Raw genomic sequence first — 26,775 nt, 5'->3', positions numbered from 1 at the left:
CTCATACACTATATTGCCAGAAAGTATATGGACACCTGATCATTAGCTTGCTAAACATTTTATTATGAAACCATGCGCATTAATACAGAGAAGTACAGAAATAAACTGGGCTCCGTAAATAATAGACTGGGGTAAGAATTAGGCATACTGTTCAGTATTATAAATCATGTGATTTAGGGCACAGCACACATGGTCACCTCAGTGTTAACACAAGTGTTATAAAACACTGACTGATAATGTTAGCCAGTTAGCCAAGTGCTGTGTAGAGAAATTCATATCTCTCGCTGTTTCCCACCCACATGCTGCTCTCCTCCATGCAACCCTTTTCCTCCACAGCAAATTAATCCAAGTTTAATATGACACTAGAACCCTTCATGGTCAAAATTGTTATTTAAAAACTCAAAACAGTTTCTTTGTATCTGAACCAAGCCAAGCGCTCAAGTCCAGTATTGTAATCGATGACGAATTCAGTTTTGTAAACTGTTGTGACTGTTACCACATGTATATTCTCCTGAGTTCAAACACACTGTAGGCTCGTTCGCTCAGAATAAATAGACAAACATGTAACTTCAACAAGGTTATTTTTAATGGATCTGTTAAACAAAAAAAGTCTGAATTTCCAAAGAAAACTACACCACCCTACCAAGACTGAGCACACTCAGTGCAGCCGCTTCCACTGCAAACGATGCACAAGTCTTTAAAACCAAAGAAAAATGGCATGCAGGAGAGAGAATGAATGAGAAGAGTGAGCACACAAAAACCCACATTAGAAATGTGAAATTCTGAACATAAAGAAAAAGAAAAATATAAATGCCATTCTCTTCAGTTTATACAAGTCTGTACCGGTGAGCTGGGGAGGTCGGTGTAATCAAAAGGTGTTGTTTCTGTGTGTGTGTGTGTGCGCGCGTGTGTATGTGTATGGGGGTGGTGTGTTAAGGGAGGATGAGAGGTTAGGCCTTTCGGCTCCACGTTAAGGCACCAGACAAAAGAAAAAAAATTGATAGAAAGAACTTTATCTACACAAAGCTCTTTACACACTAACCGTTACCTTATCTACACAGAAACCCATCACCAATTAGAAACTGTACAAAACTGAGCTGAAGCATGTTCACGCGCCTCCGACTGAATGGTCAAGTCGTAAAAAATAAACCAAAAAAAAACAAAACAGGTCCGGCAGGTGCTGGGAGACCCTGACGTTTTCATTTCATCTTTATTAAAAATGTAGTGGTGAAGCAGGATGCATTTCCCTCTTTTTAAACCTTTAAAATAAATGACAAGAAGCGTGACATGATTTCTCCTTTTATCTATACAATTCTCTTTTTTTGTCAGAAATAAAAATGATCATCAGCAAGCAGACAAGAGAGGAGAAGATAAGAAGGGGTTAAAGAGAGAGAGGATGAAAGAGTGAGTGAATGATGAGTTAGATACAAAGCCAGGTAGATATGAACGGCTGAGAAATGCGAGACAGAACAGGAGAAACCGTAGGGGTGTGAGCATGTGTGCATGTGTGTGTGAGAGAGAGAGAGAGAAACTGTTCAACTGCAACACTTGGTCTTCCATCCTGTAACTCCTCCTCCAGAGCTGATGTCCACATTTTCACTGTTGGGCTCTTTTACAGGTGTCTGAAACACACACACACACACGCGCACGCACACACACACACAAGGTTTAACATCTTGACATCTAGGGCAGTTGTGGCCTAGTGGTTAAGGACTAGTAATCTAGTAATCAAAAGGTCACCGGTTCAAGCCCCACCACTGCCAGGTTGCCACTGTTGGGCCCCTAAGCAAAGCCCTCAATTGCTTAGACAATATACTGTCACAGTACTGTAAGTCGCTTTGGATTAAAGCATGGATAAAAGCATTTCTGAATTGACCCATTATTCCTTTTCCCCGCTTGATTTGCCCCTTCATTTAGTCCCAATTTAGTCATGTCCAATTCCTGATTCCGCTGTTGCTTGCACAACCCCTAATCTGAACAAAAAGAGCTGAATCACCAGACACCCCTTCAGCACATGTACAATCTGCAAGCCGCTTCTTATAACTTGCCAGTTTGGTATTGAGATGTTTAAGAATCCCAACAACACTACTACACTCATACCAGAACATCATGTTATAACCACATTATTGTTACTGCAGTGCTGAGAATGCTCCACTACCCCAACATGTTCTGGTAAGCTGTGGTGAGTCCCTTTCACCTGATCAATGGTAAAAAGCAACAGCTGGGCTGCAGTTAGTAACTGTATACCACAAATGTGATCTATATGGTAGGTGTAGCTTAAAAAACATGTATAAATAAAGTGCATGTTAAGTGTAACTAGATTGTTCTGTACATGCACCTGCGTTCTCACACACACCTTTCTGAGGATGTCTTCTGCTAACGTGAGGAAGGCCTTCTCGATATTGATGTTGGCTTTCGCACTGGTCTCAAAGAAGCGGATTCCATGTTCCTTGGCAATCTGGATACACAGATGAGGCAAGTGAAATTAGGTATGTGCATGAAGGGAAAGAAGCGCATCACATTTCACACACACACCACTTGATAAACAGACTCTGCATACAAGCCAGCAAAGACGCCCATAACATATACCCATGTTGCAATAACATTCAGGCAAGCATTCAACACATAGGTGGCTGGCTTTAACACAGACAGCATTGACCTGCCTCTCGCCAACCCTTCACTTGTCCTGGCTGCAGCCAAAAGCAAAATAAATCCAAAAGTTCTGGGTCCGGAACTAATGTGCATGGAGGACCGAACCAGAGCTGTTGCTTGCTGCATACCACACTTACTATCGTTTTCACACCTATAGTTTGTGTGCGCTGATCTAAATCATCCGATTAAATGAGGAGCTACGGAATCCATTTATAGCTGTGGAATTTATCTAAACTAAATTAGTTAAATACCAAATTCACAATAAAAGGGGAAGTCTTTGAAAATGCCGTACTGCTTTAGACTTTATGAAGAAGACGTGCTGACCGAGTAATCAGAAAAAAGAAGCTCATATTGAGCTTGTTTGTTTTTTATAACACCATGTAATCACCATTACCACTTCTCCTGGTATTAAGTGATGGTGTGTCAATCTGTAAATCTTGCCTATTCTACATCTAGTGTGAATAACCTGGTCTGTACGTTTTTCATAATGTATTTTTGAGCTCCTATTGAGAACGTACACGACATCCTAGTTGGGTCGAATCGAGGTCGGACCACGTTCTTACCACAAACGAACCACTCCAGAGTTAAGAGCGCTGTAAGTTAATAGTATACTCGGCTCACTCAGGTGCACCTGCCGATGACTTGATGCTGTAAAACCTTTCCATGTTCTGTCCACCATTCATTCATCAATTTCCAATGCAAGCCATTTTATCTATCCAATCTTAATGCTTCACATCCAAGAAAGCCACACACACACAAAGTGGCATCAGTGATACAGGTATGATCTTACCTGTTCCCCCTTGGCCTTTGGTACGACTCGCTTGTCCTCCATGTCACACTTGTTGCCTAGCAGCATCCTCTCCACATCCTCGTTGGCATGCTAAAAAGACGCACACAAAAAATAAACATGAAATAAATAAACGAAAAATTGATCCAATTTAGAGACATGATTTGGCCATGACCTCAACCCAAACAAACACCATTCGGGATGAATTGGAACACCGCCTGTGAACCAAGCCTTTGGGAGATGCTTTATTTAAAGCCACTTACAATTATTCACAATATAATGCAAGCAGTTGAGGGTTAGAGGCCTTTCTCAGGAGCCCAACAGTGGCAATGGTGGGGCTTGAACCAGCCACCTTCTGATTACTAGGACAAGCTCACAGTCTAGTGTCCATATACTTTTGGTCACATTGTACAGGGTGTCCCTTAAGTCTGGACACATGGAAAATATCACTAACTATATATGTTTACTAAAACACTCACACACACATATTGCATCACAAATAGTGGAAAACACATTGAAGATGTTCTTGATTAATATTCTAATAAAATGTTGTTGAAAAATGTATTGAAAATATGCATTTTGCCCACGTGTCCAGACTTTAGCGACACCCTGTACAGAAGCTCTTGAAAGGAACAAATCTGTCAAATCTGAACACAGTTCTTTCTTGTGGACTCGGACGTGGATCTGACTATTTATGGAGGTGCGAGAAATTCCAGGGTATCATGTGCTAGAATTAAAATCAGCACCAGGCAGCCAGAAGCCTGATTTGGAGTCTGTGATTAAGTCTCAACACTCAGACCAACTGCATCATCCAGCACATCCAGTGAACATTCAGTAAAAGTGCTCTGGTTCACCCTCAGGGCTTAGTTTAGACGAAAACAGAGGGTTTTACACTGTGGTTCATTTCATGACAGGACAGATAGTTACAGGTCGCACAAGATTCACCAGTGACAAACACTGTACCAGCCAATTCGCCTAACTTACATGTCTTTGTACACACAGACACAGAGAGAACATGCAAACTCCAGACAGGACTCCAACTGCTTCACCTGGGAATAGAACCCAGGAGCTTCTCGCTGTGAGGTTTGTGTCAAAAGTGAGAGGAAAACAAACTGGTGCAGTGGATGAGTTCTCAGTAATTAGGCATGTCTGATAATCATGCATGTGTTACGTGACTTCGTTCACCACCAGGCTGGACACATACTGCAGCAAAACGGCTTTCTGCTGGCTGTTCCACTGAGCACAAAGCTTAACTGACTTTAATGCCAATTTCTTGACCAGCAGTTCTGTATAAAAATGTATTTTAGTATCTACAAGAACTCTGCGGTCATGAGAAGATAAAAACCCCAACAAAAGATCTTTCCCCATCATTGCTCGAGTTCAGCTTTAGCGAGACGAACCTCGTCAATGTTCCGGAGCCACTTGCTGATGTTCTCAAAGCTCTTGGCGTTGCTGATGTCATAGACGAGCATGATACCCATGGCTCCTCTGTAGTAGGAGGTGGTGATGGTGTGGAAGCGCTCCTGACCCGCCGTGTCCCTACACACAAACACAAATTATTATTACAAATAAACAAAATTGGTTAGAATTCAACTACCATCAATTAACAAATTTCAGTAATTATTTGTAAAATTAATAGATTAGATGAGCTATATTATAAAAAAAATATATTCAATACCAGCGCCAGTGGTAAATTACAGGTCCAGAGTTCAAATCTCCAGTTGTGCTATCAGCCAGTCATGAGATTCAACCTCAAGATCTCTGCTGTTGTGTGCTAAGGTGTCATACAGCTGCTCCACCCGAGCGCCCGTGTTCAAGTCAAAAGTTTACATACACTTTTAAGGCAAGTTTTTGTTCCTTCATTCCTTTTTGTTGCTCTTTTTGTTACATATTGCAGCTGTATACAGAAACATCCTTGAAGAAAACCTCATACAGACAAAACACTGCAGTGGCTTTAGGCAAGACTTTAAACGTCCTTGAGTAGCCCAGCCAAAGCCCAGATTTAAACTTCAGTGATCATCTGCAGAACGACCTGCAGATAGAGGTTCACCAACATTCGCAAATTAATCTGACAGTGGCATGAATAATGGAAGAAACAGCCCAAATCCAGGTGTGCAAAGCTGGTAGTGACATTTCCAAGACTTGCAGCTGTAACTGCTGCCAAAACGGCAACCACAAGGTGTTGATTAACGGGTCTGATTGCTTTAGTGAATAAGGGATCATGCTTACACTTGTGACATTATGGATGAAGCCTTGTGCACTCAAGATTGTACAGAATAGTCCTAATGCTCAGCTACTGACTTCTCCTCTCCACCACGTACATCTATACCGACACAAAAAAGTAAATAATACAACAACCTCACACTTACCATATCTGTAGCTTTATCTTCTTTCCTTGCAATTCAACTGTTTTGATCTTAAAGTCGATTCCTAGAGAGAAAAAGAAGGAAATGAGGTTTTCTTCTGGCAAAAGTTCACATAAACTAAAGGCTTCAGACCCAATTTTTCATGTCATATTAACATATCCTTGTTTTGGCAAGTTAAGTAATTATTTTATTCACACAAAAGGTCCTTTTAAAAACAGTAAAGTAGAGAATTTTTCCAGCTTTTTTAGTAACTAGTGAGTCAAACGTTTACATACACCAAGTTGACTGTCTCTGTAAACATTGAGGGATTTTAGAAACCAATAGAATGACCCTTTATGAGCTTCTAATTAGCCAACTAGCTTGTTAGGAGTTAATTATTGCACCTGTACTTAAGGGTCTACCTTTGCAGCCAGTGCATGTTTTGTTCTTAATACAATGGTAACATCCAAGCAACTCAGCCAAGACCTCAGAACAAAAAAAAAACTGGATCTTTAAAGGTCTGGTTCCTCTTTAAGAGCAATTTCCAACCCAGTAAAGGTACAACAAGCAACTGTATAAGACGAGCACTACATCGTTCAGGAAATGGGCGTAAAGTCCCATGCCTGAACAAATTTTAATCCAAAAAAGTCAAATGAACCCAAAAGAGAACACATGAATCGGTGTAGCAGCTTTGAGGCATTGAAGGACCAAAGTGTGTACATCCACCACTAGGAATGTGCTACATCAGCATAACCTTAAAGAGTGTCTTACAAAAAAAGAAACCTCAACTCTTCCATGACATTTCATTTTAGCATGCCAAGATGATTTGTGACCAGATAACAGAAGTGAAAATGTGAAACATGACACTACTGGTGCTGAATGTTTTCTTTTACACATAGAACACCGTCCAGACCCAGTGAGGACAGCACTTAAAATCATTCACACTCAAAATCAAAATGTACATTCACAGTATTCAGCTGATGCTTTTATCCAAAGCGACTTAAACAACTGTGACTAAATACAGTGCCAACAACTGAGGGTTTAAAGCCTTGCTCATGAGCCAATAATGGCAACCTAACAGTGGTGCACCTTAAACAGGCAAACTTCAAATTACTAATCATGTACCTTAACCACTACATTACAACACTGGCCAGGTAGGGTCTGACGTGTCTATGATCAGTGCGACAAAATGCAGAACAGCAGCACTACACAAGTGTTCCATTTTAGAGGAGACTGTCCAACTAGGCAGTGTTTTAGACAACGCTCATGCTTCTGAGAAACAGTGTCCCAAAGTTAGGCAATAACAATCAGCTAATCCACCTTCTGCAAATTTTTTTAAAAGCAGGGGGAAACCCATGCAGACACATGAGAAACAGACTTCAAATGCATTCATTAAATGTCTGCAAGAAATAAAATAAAAGCAATCATTTAATTACCAGGTTTGCCTGCAATTTAGTCATTTGGTAAGAAGAAATCCTTAAGCGTTTACACGAGTCAGTTAATAATCTGATTTCTCAGTGTGATGACATTAATCTTCAGTAAAATAAAATACACCACCCATGGTTGCAATTTGCTTATGTGAACGATAGGGCTGCAATGATTAGTCGACATAATCGATAACGTCGACTATAAAAATTTGTCGACGCGTCGTTATTATTGCAACGCACTAAAGGAAATGCAGGGGGCGCAGCATCGCTTCCATGGCGCAGCAGGGAGTTTATGAAGACAGAGAGGCAAAGATAAAGAGACCGAAACTTTCTAAAGTATGGGAGCATTTCAGCCAAAATAAACCAAAGAAACGAGCTGAATGCAGACACTGCAGAGCAGAGTCGTCATTGCGAGCACCCTGCAGCCGTGATGACCAGCGTTATTCAGGACAGGTACGTTTTTACACCGCTTCATTCTTTAACCAATGTACTGTAGCTAATGTTTGTTAATGTTAGAGTACCTGTCTGAAAACTTCCTAAGAGATCGCTATTTTTTAGGTTTGATAGCTAAGCTAATGCTGCAATAGTGCAATAGTTAATCAGTGATTTATTAGGAGTAACGTTATAGCCCAACGTTATTTTCTGCTCACGTTAATGAGAGAGCATTCATTCTAAATAATAAGCGTTCTCCACTTAATAGTAGCTAGTTAGCTCAGCAGATAATTCAGTTAAGATATTTAACCTGTTATGGTTTAGTTGGAATAGCCAGTACACTATTTGTAATAAACCTTCAGTTTGTGATAATTAATACAGCTTTCTCTTTTGCTCTTTCTATCAATAGCACTAAGCAATGGAGTGTGGATAAGAAGAGAAGAGGTTCATGCACCCCTCAGATGGCTGAGGTCTTCACAGACAGCATTCACATGTTTCTCAACAACATGTTATATATGTTTTTGATTTCCAGAGTGATAACTTCTGAAACATAACAGTTTCTAATGCTGTCCAAAGCTTTCTTATTTCATTGAATTTTTTTATTTCATATTCATGTTTCATGGGTCATTATTTTAATTTGATATTGGAACTTAACAAAACTCTGTTATCTTATTTATTAGAGATGGGACGATCGATCGGCTACGAATCGGTATTGGCTGATTTTTATTCAAAATATGCTATCAGCGATCGGCGATATTTCCTAAAAGTAGCCGATCCGATCGTGTGATATATAAAGATCACGTTAAGTCAGTGGATTGATCCAGACTTTGAGCTACGAAGCACCAACCATCACATCACCATTCATCAACCATCGTACAGAAACCATCGTGAAAGCTCTTACGATGTAATTTTGCTGATTGTAATATTTACTTTAAAAAGATAATTCAACCCGGTCACATCTGAGTCGATTCTATCAGCACGTTATATAAACTCCTGGTTCACTTTGGTAAATCGTAAGCGGTTCTTACTTGTGATGTAGATGAGAACAGAAGACGTTACAGAGCCAATCAGAGGCAAAAGTTTATTCATTACCAAATTCGTTAGTTCAGGATCATCTGCTAAACTTTTAGAAAACTTTTAGCTCCTTAGACGGAACGAGTCTGACTCGGTTACAGATCTGTGGTAATAACAGTGTAATGAAGCTTTTTTATGTAAGAGAGTCACACAGAATGTTCTGTAGTAGTTGGTGTTTATTTAAAACCACGACATTTAATTAAAACCAGTAAACACGGAGAGATAACTGAGAAGAGAAACTTACGCTTCACATAAAAACGAATCAACTCATGAATCAATGAATCACTTATAGCGATACTGTGAACAAAGCGTCTTCTAAAGGCACACACACACACACACACACGCTGCTCCGGTTTATCTTTACTGTGAGGCTCTTTTTAAGTTTATTTACTGCTAATCCCCCCCGATCGGAATCGGCTATCGGCCGATGTCCCTGAAAGGAGATCGGAGATCGGAATCAGTGCCAAAAACCCCGATCGGTCCATCTCCATTATTTATGTTAAGGCAGAGATGGAGGGTATGACATAAATAGTCGTTGACTAGGCGACTAATCGAAAAAATAATGGTCAGATTAGTCGACTACTAAAATAATCGTTAGTTGCAGCCCTAGTGAATGATGTACATCACAGAAAATAGATCAAAGACAACCTGGAAATGATTCTGCATTTTAGGCCATTATCAACCCAGACAGTGATACCTGATATCAAACTGAGACATCCTATTAAAGAGTAATATGTGTCTAGAATACTTCAGATACTAGACAAAAAACACAGACAGCATTACAAGTTCTGACATTTCTGACTAATGGCAAGATGTGCTCATGAGTGCAGGATAAGAATACGGTAAAAGTCTGCTGTGCAGTGCGCTAAACCCCCACACTGACAGGCAGTATGGAAAGTGTGTAGTGCAGCCTGGCACTAACTGGCATCAGTTCCGAGGGTGCCCGTCTCAATCTGTGCTTTTGCTAAAGGTTTAATTACCCCCGCTCACAGTGTGCAGTGTGCCTCACAGTGGCATTATTCAGGGGGAGAGAGGAAGGAATAAAAGAGCAAGAAAGTAAAAGTGCATCTGCAGGATAGTCTGAGATGAACAGAGCGAGTAGAGAGAAAGCAGATAGAAAAAAATAGCAAATGAGAAAGAGATGAGATAAATAATGAACAGTAAAGTGTGACAATAATAACAAGCAACAGACACACCGACCCTGGAAATCTGTACAGCAGAAACACACGTTTGGTGAAGTTAAATGTTCACACTGTACAACACGACGTGAACCACAAAACGGGCGTGAACCACCACCCCTGCAGAAAGTCTACTAAAAGATTTACATAAATCAAGTCAAAGAATAAATATGGAAAATCTGGTCTGTATGGCTCATTTATCATCATCATTCCGTTAAATGTAATAAAGAATTTGTTTGTTTATTAGGATTTTAACATCATGTTTTACACACTCTGGTTACATTCATGACAGGAACGATAGTTACTCATTACACAAGATTCATCAGTTCACAAGGTTACATCAGTTCACAAGGTTACATCAGTTCACAAGGTTATATCAAACACAGTCTTGGACAATTTTGTATCTCCAATTCACCTCACTTGCACGTCTTTGGACTGTGGGAGGAAACCGGAGCACCCGGAGGAAACCCACGAGGACACAAGGAGAACATGCAAACTCCACACAGAAAGGACCCGGACCGCCCCACCTGGGGATCAAACCCAGGACCTTCTTGCTGTGAGGCAACAGTGCTACCCACTCACCGTGCCGCCCAATAAAGAATGTAAGACCAAAAATCTCACTTGACCTGTTCAACAGCTACACTAGCACTGCAATAGGATGTAAGATTAAAACAAACAGAAACAGCTCAGCCACAAAACCTAGGAGTTCCCTTTTGTGATGAACTAAACTTGAATAATCACCCAAAAGCAGCTCAAGCCCACTAATGACCTAGATCACTATTAGAGACTGCAGTCATATTCTGAATTTTACTAAAAGCCAATCCAGAACCGAGACTAATATGGCAGCAAAGTATTATTATTATGTGCCATCAAGTCACTTCTGACTATCGGTGACCATAATGGATAGTGTTTTTCCAGATTATCCTGTCTTCAGGCTTCTTAATGGCTTGCTCATTGGTTTTCTAATTGTTGCTGGCCGTCTTCTTCCACCTTTAACTCTTTCAAGCACACTTTGTTGTAAATGCAACGCTCCACAAGAACAAAGATCTGGCCGCAAAGTGAATTTTCCACTAACATCTAAGAGTTAATCGTACAACAAACAGTTCTGCGGCCAGCAATGCTTTAACAAACTCGTATTCACACAGATTTAAGTAAAGAAAACTTTTGGCTTTAGTTCTTGGTTATGAAAGTGAAACATTTCAGCCTGAAGGGAAAGATCGCACCCCAGCGTCATACACTTAATCACTTCTGATCTCAATACAATCCCAACTTACATTTAAAGGGAATTTGGACTCACATACACTCACACAGCTGCAGAATGGGTGGGACTGGCTTAATTAAATGATATATACAACATGCAGCCAAAGTCTGAGTCATGCTCACACAATAAGACGCAGGGTACTTGAGGGCCAAGTTTACTTTACTGGTGCTCCTACATCCTGTGTTTCTTATCAAGCCACAGCACATACACCAATGAAAAAAACATTAGTACCACTGGTCTAATATGCTGTTAAAGCTGTCCTAAACCACTATGGACTGCACAAGACATCTGAAGGTCTCCTGTGGTATCTGGTACCAAGACATCTGGTCCACATGTATGTGCACGGCCATGCGCACGATCTTTGATAAAACAGGATCTGTTGGACAAGTTGATCACCTTCCATTGCTCCGATTTCTCCATGCACATTGTAGGTGCTTTTGATGGACAGAATTTAGCATGAGTGCTTTGACTGGCCTGCAACTACACAGCCCTCCCCACACAACAGTTCAATGCATCTCATCACCAGGATTAAAATCATCTGCAGTTTGACCCACAGTAGATTTTCTGTTGGTCCACACCAAGCACTACAGCTTTCATGTCTTAAGCATTGCCATGCACACTTGCGTCGTCCTTTGGCTTTAACGCACCTGAATGCACGTTCTGATCGCATCACACCCAGTCACAGCATTAAATAAATCAGGGAGTCAGATTGAAGGTTCGGTCCTAGATTGGATACTCGTAACAGACACCTGTGCCAAGTTCAGCCTTTGGCCGTCTGTCAAAGGAAAGAGACTCGGCCCGTGTCTCATATTCAGTAAACCTGTAAAAGAAAACTCTACAGAGGCCTTAATTACAGAACTGAGCTCTGGTTCTGCTTGTTCCCTGTTACACACACATCACTCAGCTTAACTCACTCCAGACTCTGGAAAATGGATCTTGTCTGTTCCTACATGAAGTCTATCCATCTATCTATCTATCTATCCATCCATCCATCCATCCATCCATCTATCTATCTATCTATCTATCTATCTATCTATCTATCTATCTATCTATCTATCTATCTATCTATCTATCTATCTATCTATCCATCTATCCATCTATCCATCTATCCAGTGTTTACTCATGTGAGTTACATTCACAGCAGTAAAGGTTTATGTGGATGCTTTGTATCCATTAGGTGGTCTCTGATATTATATGTGTATTCCTAATTTAGCGACTGCAATGAAGTTCAAAAGCTTTTCTGCTTTTCCAAGGTTAAAAATGTATTTCATTGTTCCACCTATGGAGAATTTTTTTTTTTAATGCATGTTCTCCCCATTTAGCGCACTCAATTTTGTCTTCCACTGCTACCAGAGATACCAGATTGCATCCGAGGAGAGCACGTCGCTCTACCGACACGTGTACAGCCCTCCTCTTCTCGCCCCTGCATTCTGCACAGGCGTCTCTTACGCCAATCAGGGTCCTTACACAGCGCATGAAGACCCACCCACCCACACACGTCCGGCCCCCACCCTGCAGATACGGTGGCCAATTAGTATCTGCTGCAGGTACTGCCAATTATGCCCGCTAGATGGCACCCAGCCAACCCGAGGCAACACCGAGTTTCGAACCGAGGAGTTCAGAAAATCGGTGCTAGTGTGCAAGCGGAAGCTATGGAGAATTTTTGTCTTTCCCTTTGGTATTTAGGGCACTCAGTATGTGTTTAACAGTGATGGGTAATTGGCAGAATTCACATTGCGGGGCATCCTCCTCCTTCATTAAGTATGAAGAGGTAAAACTTTAGGAAGCTTTAATTGAGAGAAAAATAAAAATAGAACAGTGCTGAAATGCAAATGTTTATAATCTCTTTACAACTTTACCGCACTAATGCTTATCATAACAAATGTGACATTATTTAGTGTGGTTAGCTACGCTAACGTTTTCATGTTCTATTCTCCTGCACCGTCAAACTCAGCTTTATGAACGCTGACCATGCTGGCCAAGGAGGACCATAAAATAACACTTACCCACTCCAACTCTTACTTTACACCAGCTAGCAGCTGACATTTACTTAAGTCAGTGACGTGCAGACCCGCTGCAACCGTGGCCAGCATTAAGTGGTTAGGGAAAAGGAATGAAAGAATGAATAATATTTTAAATAAAGTCCCAATTACACAAAAAGGTGAGCGCTTTCATTTTGATGCATGAAATATCAATATCAGAAAATATCGATCATTTAAACCTTTCACTTCCTAAAAGCTTCAGTATCTGTGACTTTATTACCCATATCAGCTGGACCATCAAAGCCAGAAAGCTAACATGAGCCTGCGCCTGCATTAGTGGGTCATGAGTAACTTTCAATCCCTGTGATTTATGGTGCCATCCATTTGTGCTATAACTGCATGTCTGTCTCCATCTAGAGCAACAGAATGTGCAGAGGATGAAACCTGAGCTGCTACAAAAGGCCAAAGAACGAACGACTAAACAAACGAAGACACACAGACACACCCACGTCCCTTTATAATCACATTTTGAAAACATCTATTCTGATAAAACTACAATTAGAAAATATTTCTTATCTTAAAATAAAAGAAACTGTGAAACAATTCCACCACTATAAATTCCAGAACTATACACACCACTGCAGCATTGTCAGGAAGAAAACAAGCGTGTGTTTGTGTGTGTTAGTGAGGTTAAAACAGATGAAAGTGTTTGCTGAAGCTGACTATATAAAACTGACCATAAAAGTCTGAAAGAGTGTGTAGGAGTTCTGGTAAAAATGAGTGAGTGTGTGTGTGTGTGTGTGTGTGTGTGTGTGTGTGTGTGTGTGTGTGTGTGTGTGTGTGTGTGTGTGTGTGTGTGTGTGTGTGTGTGTGTGTGTGTGTGTGTGTGTGTAAGCCGATCTGCACTCAAGGATGGAGGGAGTTTCCGGTGGGTATTTTAGGATGCTGAGCCATTACAGCTGCATCAGCCACTCCAGAAACCAGAGAGACAGAGACCGAGAGACAGCTCTCAACACCACTAATGACCTCGATCCAAACCACACATTCATAAACACGTGATCAATACAATCCAAACCTCATCCATTCATCGTTTCCCAATCAATTCACTCATCCACTATCCCAGGCCTTACATTTGGGATGAGCATTAAAGCTCAACTAATTATCTAATGTGAATGTGTAAAAACTCTGACTGATGTGGTGATTCTAGAGTCAACTTACATGTGTGCATTTTCATGATGTTTCAATAAAAATCCTCTGTCTGGCACTTGGGTGGTGCATTGGTCTAATGCCATCCTAAGACTATGTGCTATCGACCTACATAAACACTCTATTGGCTGTGTGTTTCTATGAGCAACAGGGATGCACTTCTTTTGGTATGCTGGATAAAATAGTCTTCTTGTTTGATTCAACATGGGGTGCTGTTGGAGAACATGCTTCACTGTGAAAGTGATTTTGCAGAACTCGCATAAGGGGGCCGGCTCTCCTCCGAGCAGGAACTTGGCGAGCCTTGGGTACCATATGTGGCACCGCGTGTATATTGCTTGGTCCAACCACTAGCGTTGGTTGTTTTCCTACAGTTAGGTTGAGTTTGTGTCATGGAATTTGTTTGTACACTCCATACACTCTTCTTTATGTGCATTGTTACTGCTTGGGGGTTTGGGGGACTGTTGCACTAACAAATGAGATGATTTAGTGTTTCACGATTTATTTCCCTCACAGGTCATACATGCAACCTAATCAGGGGCAAAAAACGAACCTGTAGATGGTGTTTAGATCATTAAGCATGCTATATATAATGGAGTTCCATCTCCTCCCTGTCCAGTTCTACCTTTATGTTTTTTCATTTCATTTTTACCAACCACTTTATCTTGGTCAGAGTCGCAGAGGGACTGGTTTCACCAGGATGCACGGCCACAAGGCAGGAACACCTTGGATTAATTCATGTTTGGAACCAAGAGGCACTCATAATAACATTTAGAACACTGTGGCTCTGGCGTTCTTTTTCATTATTTACGATGGATATTTAGTTTGAAGGCGAAAATTGTGCATCACAAAGAAAGTTAAAGAACAGAGTAAAAAGACAGAACTAAGAAACCACTAAGTTGACCATTACTGGATAAAATGTAGAAGTGATGGGCAGCTTTTGCCTACTTAGATCAATTAACAGCAAAGAATCTAGCTGTAAGGAAACATGACGCAGCCTGGTTCTCAGCAGAACAAGAATAAAGGAACTGGAAAAGATCTTTAGATGTGACAATTTGTCTCTCCAACAGACAAAGAATGATCCAGACTGTGATCTTCTCTGTGATTCTTAATGGATTTAAAGCTGGACAATAAAAAGCAGGGCAGAAAGAATATTGACATCTTTAAACTTGTCCAGCTGATGACTTAAGAGTGGCTTGGAAGGCAAAGAAGAGAAACAAATGGATTCTTGACTGAATCAGACCTAACCTCTCACTGCAGGCGTAAACTGAAGTTCTCTTATTTGGACACATGAGAAGAACAGAACGAGCCAGCAGTGGCCACAATAGCAGCAGCAATGAGGAACCAATTCGAATAGTCCTCCCCTCAGACTTAGCCCATGATGTGTGTGCCTGGCCGGTCATTAACACAGCTAAGATTCAAAAACCAAAGCTTCAGATATTAGCTATGGCAGGCTGAATTTCTATTCTTACCCCCAAACTACACAGTTAAAGTTGTATTTACAAGCTCTCCACATTGGATAGCAGCTGTCATTTGGAAATGACTTGAATTACAAGCTGCAGCTACCTGATCATTGTTCAAGGTCAAGTTCTTAATTCCAAAATACACATTCAACATGATTTTCACACAATCCAAAGACCCAAAACATAATATTAAAGGCTTTACCCTTTTCTCTTGTTTCTGTGGGAACGCAGCCGTTCAGCTATCCCTGAACACAATGTCACAAATCTAAACAAACTCTGATGAACGTGGCACAGAAACCAAAAGCAAACAACGTGTGTGCTCACCAGCAGCTCTTCAGAAAAGTGAACCAGGAATCTTCCTTCCAAAAGCATTTTTCAACAAGTCTTGTGTGTACAGCCGGAAAAGAAATATCTTCAAGCTTTTATATTTTTGCTTAAGGATAAAATACTCAACAGAATCTCTCTGCTAGTGGAAAGAACTAGATGTTAAAATGTGCCAGAAAGTATCTGTTGGCTTGCTTGCAGGACTTGTCAGGCACACCACTGTCCCAGTTATCTGTCGATTAAGAAGTAATTCCACCAAAACTGAACATGAATCAAGCAGCCAGGACATTTTTGTTGCCCAATCTAATTATTTCAAAACCAAACTATCTGATCTCTTTGTTTAAGGCAAATTTTATAGATCAGTTTATTGTGGGCTAAATGAACATCTATGTATTGAATGTGCTTGAATGCATCAGAGGCATTAGCCCTAATACCAAGAAATCCATAAACCAAATCGGGCTGCTGAGAGGTGTGCATATACACTCATCATGGCCGCCAAGTCCCATGGACCCTAGCGGCATTTACACAGTATTTGGTTGTGTAAAAGTGATCCGTTCCAGGATGAAGAGTAACATGTTTAGAGTAAAAGAGTTCTGATACATATGAAGCAAGAATGGAAGCACACACACAAGTAAAACATGTTTCCTAAACTGTGCAAGAGCTTAAAAAGCTGCTAGTAATCTTAACCTGATTTCATACTCATTTTAAACGACACAGATGTTCAAACAATTTGACTATAGGTGGTGGGATTTATTACTTTTTTTATTATTATTTCCTTGCATAAATACCCCCCCAAAAAAGTCAATTCTAGTTAAAAATGGAATAAAAAAATATTCAGTAAAATATGCCAGCCCATTACCACTGAAATCTGGGCTTTAAATATTAGTGGTGCTATTGCCAAGTCAGGCATCTCCACAGACACGATGGGCTACTTCTGAAGGGATGGCACAACAGTTGAGCTATTGGGGGTGGGTGCAAGCCCGGAGAAGGCTTGCATCAGGAAGAGCACCTGGCATAAAAGCCATGCCAAATCAAGTATGAAGACTAAAATTATTTGCTGTATCAACCCCTAAATACATATGGGAGGTAAGATACGTGTATACAACGAGGTCAGTGCTAGAGGACTGACCTCGTTGTATACACGTATCTTACCTTTATTTTCATGTACCCATGGTGGTGAATGTAGTGATGGTGTGATTGTGATCATTAATAGACGTTGTAGCCTAGCGGTTAAGGTACTGGACTAGTAATCAAAAGGTTCCCGGTTCAAGCCCCACCACTGCCGGGTTGCTGCTGTTGGGCCCTTGAGCAAGGCCCTTAACCCTCAATTGCTCAGACTGTATACTGCCACAGTAGTGTAAGTCGCTTTGGATAAAAGCGTCTGCTAAAAGTCGAAAATGTAAATGAAAATGTAAATTAATAGGAGCCACAATGTTGTAGATAATAGAGTATTTCAGCATTTTTATGCTGTATTTAAGCCTAAAAGTTTTCCATATAGATGAATGGTTGGTTGGCTGATAATTGACTTTTCTTCTTTTATGACTCACTGAAATCAAACAAACCAGGGCTGGAAATGCAGATATTAGATTACACCAGGATCAGGAATTGAGACCATTTTTCGTGTTACATGATTAGGATTGACATCATGCTTGGTATATAAATAAACTACTAACAAGTCAAGTCTAAACGCTGGACGCAAATGTGGCGTTTCAGTATTTTAGGCCTGTACGGATTTTAGTTGATACAGACAGTGTTTCATTGTGACCATTATTGATATTATGATGTTAGATGAGTATAAGATGAAGGTAGTGTTTTGTATTTCACACAGTATCACAGTACTCATACAATTCCTGTGGTGTCCGGATTGCTGTTAACACTAACGGTGGTGCGTTCAGCTCGTCATTGGGTGTACTTTATTTTTATTTAAACACAAGAAAACCGAACAACTTTGGGATTTAAATGTAGAGAAGACCTTACTGGATCAATACAGACCGGCATCGTTAGGCTGACAAGATACCTGCAAAAGAATGTGCGCAGTGCTATAAGGTGTACGGAATACCGTGAAGTTATGTCAACTCACCTATGGTGGAGATGAAGGTGGTGTTAAAGGCATCGTCTGAGAAGCGGAACAGCACGCAGGTTTTGCCCACACCAGAGTCTCCGATCAGGAGCAGTTTAAACAGAAGATCGTAGGTTTTCTTTGCCATGTTTGTGGTGAACGGTTCAGAAACCAGTCCGGCCGCTGTGTGGCTGCTGATAGCTTGAAGCTAAGCTAATGTAGCTTTGCTACTATTCTGTACCGCTGTCGCTAGCTGACAAGCTAAAACGGTTTTAGACAGTCCAAAACCCGGGTTAAACAACTCTGGGTAGAATATTGTGTTAATAATGAATGTTTTTACTCTGTTGAGAATATTTCCTGTATTTTCCACTGCTCACTCAGTCCGGGACAAAATGGCTTCTCTCACCCTTCACTCTTTCTTCAAAACTAACGTTAGCAGCGCGGCTACTTTCACTTTTATTACCATTACTGCGTCCTTATTTTAGCCTCTGTCATCCGCGTTAACAAACCGAATTGTTTAAGAAGATTTCCTGGTGTTCAATTGATCGCTTGCTCTCGGTATTTCGGTACTTTGGTGTTAATATAACGCAGGAACGCAGACAGACAGACGACCGCCGTCGCCTTTCCACGGAGCCACCCTAGTTACTGCCACACGCCCTTTACCCGCCCACACTTCGCGTTCTGCTTTCTGATTGGCTACAACGACCGCATTTCAAAAAAACTCCGGAGGCTGATTGGACAATCAGACTACGGTCAAAAACATGCGGGCGTCCACTGACGCGGCTGTTTTTTCATCAGAAGATCCGTTCAAATCCAGAAACTTTGGATTCGACTCCGATTCTGAATCGAATTCCGACTCTCGATTCAATGAGTCTTTCTTATACAGTAGACCCTCGACTTACGAATTTAATTGGTTCCGAAGGGCTGTTCTTAAGTCAAAATGTTCGTTAGTTAAACCTGTTTTTCCCATAAGAAATCATGTAAATAGAATTAATCCGTGCCAGACCTCCCAAACCACCGCCTTACCTAACCTTTCTGGGGCGGCACGGTGGCTCGGTGGGTAGCACTGTCGCCTCAAAGCAAGAAGGTCCTGGGTTCGATCTTCAGGTGGGGCGGTCCGGGTCCTTTCTTTGTGGAGTTTGCATGTTCTCCCCCTGTCCGTGTGGGTTTCCTCCGGGAGCTCCGGTTTCCTCCCACAGTCCAAAGATGTGCAAGTGAGGTGAATTAGAGATTCTAAATTGTCCATGACTGTGTTGGATAGAACTGATTAATCTTGTGTAATGAGTAACTACCGTTCCTGTCATAAATGTAACCAAAAGTGTAGAACATGACGTTAAAATCCTAATAAACATAAATAAACAAAATAAACCTAACCTTTCTAATGTCTTAAATGGTCTTTTTTGTCATAAATACAACTATATTTCCTCTTAATCTTAAATTATAGAATAGATAATACTGTAATAAACAATAATAAACAATACACAGTAGTACTGTACATAAAAAAAACACACATCACAGTACAGTGTGTGTTCTGTACCATACACCATAATAAATTTCCATTTTTTTATAAAATGTATCTACCAGAAACAACAATAACTCATATTTCTCTATTATTTCCTTCTTTATTTCAATAGCGTTGTATTTTGTAGGTGTAACTGCAGGAAAGAAAGAATATTTTACTCAGCGATTTCCTTCTCCTCTCTCACTCACTGTCCCCTCTGTCTGATACACAGTGACAGCTACTGGAAGGAGTAATTATACAACAACAAATGTAATAGATTTGTTCATTTTCTCAACACTAAGCTCTCTCTGCACCTTATTTGGGGCCATTTTAATATTACATTTTACAAAATATAAAGACAACACCGGAAAAACACCATCCGCTGTCCGAATGTTCGCTCACTGTATATATATATATATATATAGAGAGAGAGAGAGAGAGAGAGAGAGAGAGCGCGAGCGAGAGAGAGAGAGAGAGAGATAAGCTCGGAGTCAACTTGTTCGTGACCTCACGTGTTTCGCGAATTTCGGTTCATAATCCAAAATTTGTTCGTACGTTTAGTTGAAACAGATCGTTCGTAACCCCAAATGTTTGTATGGTAAACCGTTCGTAACTCAAGGGTCTACTGTACTCCACTTAACCAATTTAGAGTCGACTCCCTAAACTGTTTTATTATCCAGTAAACTCATTTAAAGTCTTAGATACTCATTTTCATTATATTATTTAAGAATTTTGGGTTCATGGTCACGAAGATTTGCAGTAATCTTGGATTTTGGGTTGCTATCATTCAACCTTACATACAGTGTATCACAAAAGTGAGTACACCCCTCACATTTCTGCAAATATTTTATTATATCTTTTCATGGGACAACACTATAGACATGAAACTTGGATATAACTTAGAGTAGTCAGTGTACAACTTGTATAGCAGTGTAGATTTACTGTCTTCTGAAAATAACTCAACACACAGCCATTAATGTCTAAATAGCTGGCAACATAAGTGAGTACACCCCACAGTGAACATGTCCAAATTGTGCCCAAAGTGTCAATATTTTGTGTGACCACCATTATTAGCACTGCCTTAACCCTCCTGGGCATGGAATTCACCAGAGCTGCACAGGTTGCTACTGGAATCCTCTTCCACTCCTCCATGATGACATCACGGAGCTGGTGGATGTTAGACACCTTGAACTCCTCCACCTTCCACTTGAGGATGCGCCACAGGTGCTCAATTGGGTTTAGTCCATCACCTTTACCTTCAGCTTCCTCAGCAAGGCAGTTGTAATCTTGGAGGTTGTGTTTGGGGTCGTTATCCTGTTGGAAAACTGCCATGAGGCCCAGTTTTCGAAGGGAGGGGATCATGCTCTGTTTCAGAATGTCACAGTACATGTTGGAATTCATGTTTCCCTCAATGAACTGCAGCTCCCCAGTGCCAGCAACACTCATGCAGCCCAAGACCATGATGCTACCACCACCATGCTTGACTGTAGGCAAGATACAGTTGTCTTGGTACTTCTCACCAGGGCGCCGCCACACATGCTGGACACCATCTGAGCCAAACAAGTTTATCTTGGTCTCGTCAGACCACAGGGCATTCCAGTAATCCATGTTCTTGGACTGCTTGTCTTCAGCAAACTGTTTGCGGGCTTTCTTGTGCGTCAGCTTCCTTCTGGGATGACGACCATGCAGACCGAGTTGATGCAGTGTGCGGCGTATGGTCTGAGCACTGACAGGCTGACCTCCCACGTCTTCAACCTCTGCAGCAATGCTGGCAGCACTCATGTGTCTATTTTTTAAAGCCAACCTCTGGATATGACGCCAAACACGTGGACTCAACTTCTTTGGTCGACCCTGGCGAAGCCTGTTCCGAGTGGAACCTGTCCTGGAAAACCGCTGTATGACCTTGGCCACCATGCTGTAGCTCAGTTTCAGGGTGTTAGCAATCTTCTTATAGCCCAGGCCATCTTTGTGGAGAGCAACAATTCTATTTCTCACATCCTCAGAGAGTTCTTTGCCATGAGGTGCCATGTTGAATATCCAGTGGTCAGTATGAGAGAATTGTACCCAAAACACCAAATTTAACAGCCCTGCTCCCCATTTACACCTGGGACCTTGACACATGACACCAGGGAGGGACAACGACACATTTGGGCACAATTTGGACATGTTCACTGTGGGGTGTACTCACTTATGTTGCCAGCTATTTAGACCTTAATGGCTGTGTGTTGAGTTATTTTCAGAAGACAGTAAATCTACACTGCTATACAAGTTGTACACTGACTACTCTAAGTTATATCCAAGTTTCATGTCTATAGTGTTGTCCCATGAAAAGATATAATGAAATATTTGCAGAAATGTGAGGGGTGTACTCACTTTTGTGATACACTGTATATCCAGGTTTGTTGACAGCAGAGGAGGTGGATGCTAATGTCTTGAAAGATCCCACACGGATGTGGTACGTTTTTTCCTCAACAAAAAAGGTCATTTTTAAGTCATTTTGTGCTCTGCACAATTTACTCCTGGCTCTAAATCATTAATTTTTGATTATACTTTAACTACAAGCTCTGCTATCCAGCCACTGTTGGGCCCTTGAGCAAGGCCCTTAACCCTGTCTGCTCCAGGGTCCGCTGTACAATGGCTGACCCTGCACTCTGTCCCCAGCTTCCAAACAAACTGGGATATGTGGAAAAAGAATTTCATTGTACTCTACACCTGTATATATTTACATTTACATTTACATTTTCAGCATTTAGCAGACGCTTTTAGCCAAAGCGACTTACACAATGAGCAATTGAGGGTTAAGGGCCTTGCTCAGGGACCCAGCAGTGGCAACTTGGTGGTGGTGGGGCTTGAACCGGCAACCTTCTGTTTACTAGTCCAGTACCTTAACTACTGAGCTATCACTGGCCCTATATGTATATGTATATATGACAAATAAAGGCGTTCATTCATTCATTAATACATATTTTTTTTACCCCAAGGGTGGTTCTGATGTGTACCTTCTTACCCACCTGAGGCTGAATCCTGTGTTACCATTCCACCAAACATATACATTTGACTTTTTGACAATTTGACATTTGACAATTTTATTCCTAGAAATACAATTATCAGGCTTGTTTACATCCTGTAAACAGTCTGTCAGTGACATAAATGACATTTTCCTATTCAGGTCAGTAACTTACCATTTGTGTCACTTTTTAAAGCAGCTGTGGCATTTTGAAAGTTCTCTCAGTTGGTTTCACCTGGTTTTTCCTGTCAAAAAACACCAAAAACAGGCACACTGACTAGCTGTTGAGACCTGCAGAATAATGGCAGCCGAATAATTTTGGTGTGCTATTTCACTATGACGCCAAAAAGGCATCTGTATATTTACTACAAGACTAGGCAATGTGCAAATATATTCTATAACAACATTACAATACTCTATGTCTCTGTATAGTACAGATAAGCACAAAAGTGGCATATTATGATATTGATATCATTTACTTGCATTGCCCAGTTCTCAGTTCAGATCAGTTCCACATCCTAAATCTCATGAGTTAATTTTGTAGATTACTTTGTCTTGGCAGTCAGACCTTTTCTCCAGACTGAGGTTGGTGCCTACTGCAGCTCCATGACTGTTAGGCAACTACAAGCCCTGAAGTGGTGTGAGTCAAGCAGCAGTAGCATGAATCAGACCCGACTGTGGTTTTGCTGAGCAACTCATATTTCTGTAAAGAGTCAAGCACAGAGAGCTCAGGTCGCCTGGGAAAAAACTTCCGCGAGTTACTAAAGCAGAGCTGTATTGTTATTGGAACTAGTCATGTGATATTTACCACTCCCTATACAAACACATAGACAATATAGATAATTTGTAAAAAGGTTAGTGGATAAAAGGTTCTATGTCTGTGCCTTGCACAAATATCACAAGTTGCTCCTCAGAGAAGTTCTCTTATAGATCATGAAGAAAGACGGTGCCCTGAATGATGAACAAACAGGTTTAAACCTAGTTTAGTTTAAATAGTTTGCTAGCTTGGAGTGCCAAATGTTTATAACAGATATTAAATCAAATATTTGGGTGGCACGGTGGCTAAGTGGGTAGCACTGTCGCCTCACAGCAAGAGGTCCTGGGTTTGATCCACAGGTGGGGCGGTCCGGGTCCTTTCTGTGTGGAGTTTGCATGTTTTCCCCGTGTTTGCGTGGGTTTACTCCGGGTGCTCCGGTTTCCTCCCACAATCCAAAGACATGCAAGTAAGGTGAATTGGAGATACTAAATTGTCCAAGACTGTGTTTGATATAACGGTGTGTTAATGGATGAACCTTGTGTAATGAGTAACTACCATTCCTGTCATGAATGTAACCAAAGTGTAAAACATGACGTTAAAATCCTAATAAACAAGCAAACAATAAACTAAATATTTAATACAAATATTAAAATACAACAAATAAATTACAACCTTAGAATGATAAGATGATCCAGGTTTCCAGCTGTTTTAGAAACATTATTAATGCCTAAATGGCTAATAAATTAATAAATCCCCCCTCCCTTCCTTCTCCTGGGCTAGCATACTAGACTGCTGAGACGGCCTGTAAAACTTTTACAAAGCCATCGAATAAATTTCCAAATAAAAAAGTAGGACCCGAGTATCAAAGCTCATGTGGTTACTTATTGTGAATAAATAGTAGAAGGAAACAACATATACACATACACTTACTCTAAAACATGCATGCACACACATTGGTTTTGCACTTCTGCATGCATCCATGTATTCATCAACTCTGTGTGAATGTGTGTGTAGTAAGAATGAAGTGAAGTAAGTGAAGCTGAGCTGTACAGGGTGGGGTAAATGTAATTCCCTTTTCTGCTGTATGAGTCACTGAAGCTGCACATCTGGTTTTGATAAACTCACTACATGTCATTTGCATCCTTCCCTTAACAACCGGATGAAACGTCAGGAGTCAGCTGATCTCAGACTGGGGTAACATTATGGATGAGTAAGCGTTCTCTATGTCCCTGATATGACAACTACATTTTATAACTGTTACAGAGGACACGCCTCTTATGTCAAAATGGCTGACAGGTACAGAGAACAAGCATCTTCTACTGGAACTGACAGTTATAGAAGACACATTGTTTACTGGAACAGAAGTTATACCTCCTTAACAGTGACAGACAGGTACAGAGGCCACACCTTTTTTTCCCAAGACTGACAGGCATTACACAGGCCACACCTCTTTTACTGAGATTGACAAGCATTACACAGGCCACACCTTCTTTACTGAAACAGACAGGCATTAATATGGACACTGAAACCTTGAATTGACTGACAGGCATAATTCTGATATAAATCATTGCAGGCTATCAAAATAAACTTAAATTAAAATTCTGTGTGAGTCTGTTTGTCCTGTGATGGACTGGTGACCAGTCTCTTGACCAATGAATCTGACCCACTGCGGCCCTGACCAGGATAAAGTTGTGGTACAACAGGCAATGAATGAATAAATGTTAAAACATCAAATATTGGAGCTCCGTCTAGTTTCATCTTTCGAAATATCAACTATTATTTAGTTTCAGCAACATTTAACTCATTCTTCCAAGTGTCCCCTGTTATCAGGATTTCATAATTTCAGTCCTTGGGGAAAGGGGGGAGGGGTGGGGGGGGGGGGGCTCAACTAATTCCCAGCAAAGTCTGGAAATTACCCTGCTCAAAGGGGTAAGGGGCTCAACTGCTCACCAGGTTTAGTAGATGTGTTGGAGTAAAGCAGTGTGCAGAGCTGGAGTTAGGAAATCATGGCCTATCTTCTTTCTCAGTAAATTGTTTCTATGGAAAGCACGCCAGCGGAAGATCCCGGCAGCGTATTTGTCAGGGTGACATACAGCCATCACCGTGACCACAGAAATGCTCCGCTTAGGAATGTGCAGTATTTGCTGGCTCACGCTCAAAGCCAAGCATAGACTTGACAGGCTGTCTATGAGCAGAAGGATTCACAGTGTGAAAGAGGCCTGCAGGAGGGAAGTGGTCAGAAATCTTTCAAGAACCAGTTTACTGTGAATAAAATAATTACACAATATGGCCAAAAGTATGTGGACACCTGGTTTTGTGGATAAAACAGTCTCCACTCTTGTGCTAAAGCTTTCCACAAGATTTTTGCCTCCTTTTTTTTTGGAATGTTTGCCCATTTGGTTCAAAGCAGTTTGAAGTCCAGACCAGGATGAAGACATTACTGATCACTTGGACAGTCTGTGACACTACTTGGCAGATGTTCTGACATATAACATCCAAGGGGTTCTTGGCTGGATTCAGGTCTGGGGAATGTGAGGTCCAGTCAAAGGCACTGTCCTGCACCAGGAGGAACCCAGGGCCCACTGGACCAGCATAAGGTCTGACAATGGCTATGAGGATGTCCAGATACTTTTGGTCATACAGTGTTTCTTTAAGACTATCACGAGCACCATCTGAAAAAGCTTCAAGTTCCATTTCTGGTACTAGTACCACAGTTTGAGAGCCACGGTTCAACTGAACTGGGCGTGGGAACAAGTACTGTACAATGCAGTAATGTATTAAATGCGCCACCTACTGTTTGAATCGGTTATTAACAGAATGCTGTTTCTTTTTATGACACTAGATAGAGCCAGTGTGTAGTAAATAATCAGAGTGGCCCTTTTCATATGAATACAGATCTGTACAAAAAGAATCTGGTCATGTACAGTGAGAGGAAACAAGTATTTAAACCATTTAGTTTGTGCTATTTAATATACTTCCAGTACGAATAGAAGCTTCTCTACACCCAACGTATAATCTGATTTTGTACTTATAAACTAAAAAGTGTTTATTCTTGATCATGAACATAAAACTATATATATATATATATATATATATATATATATATATATATATATACATTTGCACATGCATGTGCATACAAGTACATGCATATATAAATATATAAACATCAGTGAAGCAAATGTGCAGGTAACTATATGTAAATAAGAAAGAAAAAAAAAAGCAAACATAAAGCTAAAATAACTCAAGTAAAAAAAGGTAAAGGTGCTTATTTGGCCTATCCACCGTTTTCTAAATTGAATCCCATTAGAAATGTATGAATG

The 26,775-nt window shown here is 40.8% G+C and overlaps 1 protein-coding gene across 1 annotated transcript; it reads right to left on the bottom strand.

The window, feature by feature from the left end:
* Positions 1-564: 564 nt before the first annotated feature.
* rab10 (RAB10, member RAS oncogene family) lies at positions 565-18,833 on the bottom strand. Its single transcript, XM_063001813.1, has 6 exons — positions 18,209-18,833; positions 5,809-5,869; positions 4,840-4,978; positions 3,443-3,532; positions 2,357-2,458; positions 565-1,622 (listed from the first exon to the last, which is right to left on the bottom strand). Exons 1-6 carry the CDS (start codon positions 18,333-18,335, stop codon positions 1,536-1,538), a joined length of 606 nt encoding a protein of 201 aa, XP_062857883.1. The 5' UTR covers positions 18,336-18,833; the 3' UTR covers positions 565-1,535.
* Positions 18,834-26,775: the final 7,942 nt, after the last annotated feature.

This window comes from Trichomycterus rosablanca, chromosome 9 (genome assembly GCF_030014385.1).
Source record: "Trichomycterus rosablanca isolate fTriRos1 chromosome 9, fTriRos1.hap1, whole genome shotgun sequence".
NCBI classification, from domain to species: domain Eukaryota; kingdom Metazoa; phylum Chordata; class Actinopteri; order Siluriformes; family Trichomycteridae; genus Trichomycterus; species Trichomycterus rosablanca.
Note: the sequence above shows the minus strand (reverse complement) of the source record. Positions and strands in the feature narration are given on the sequence as shown.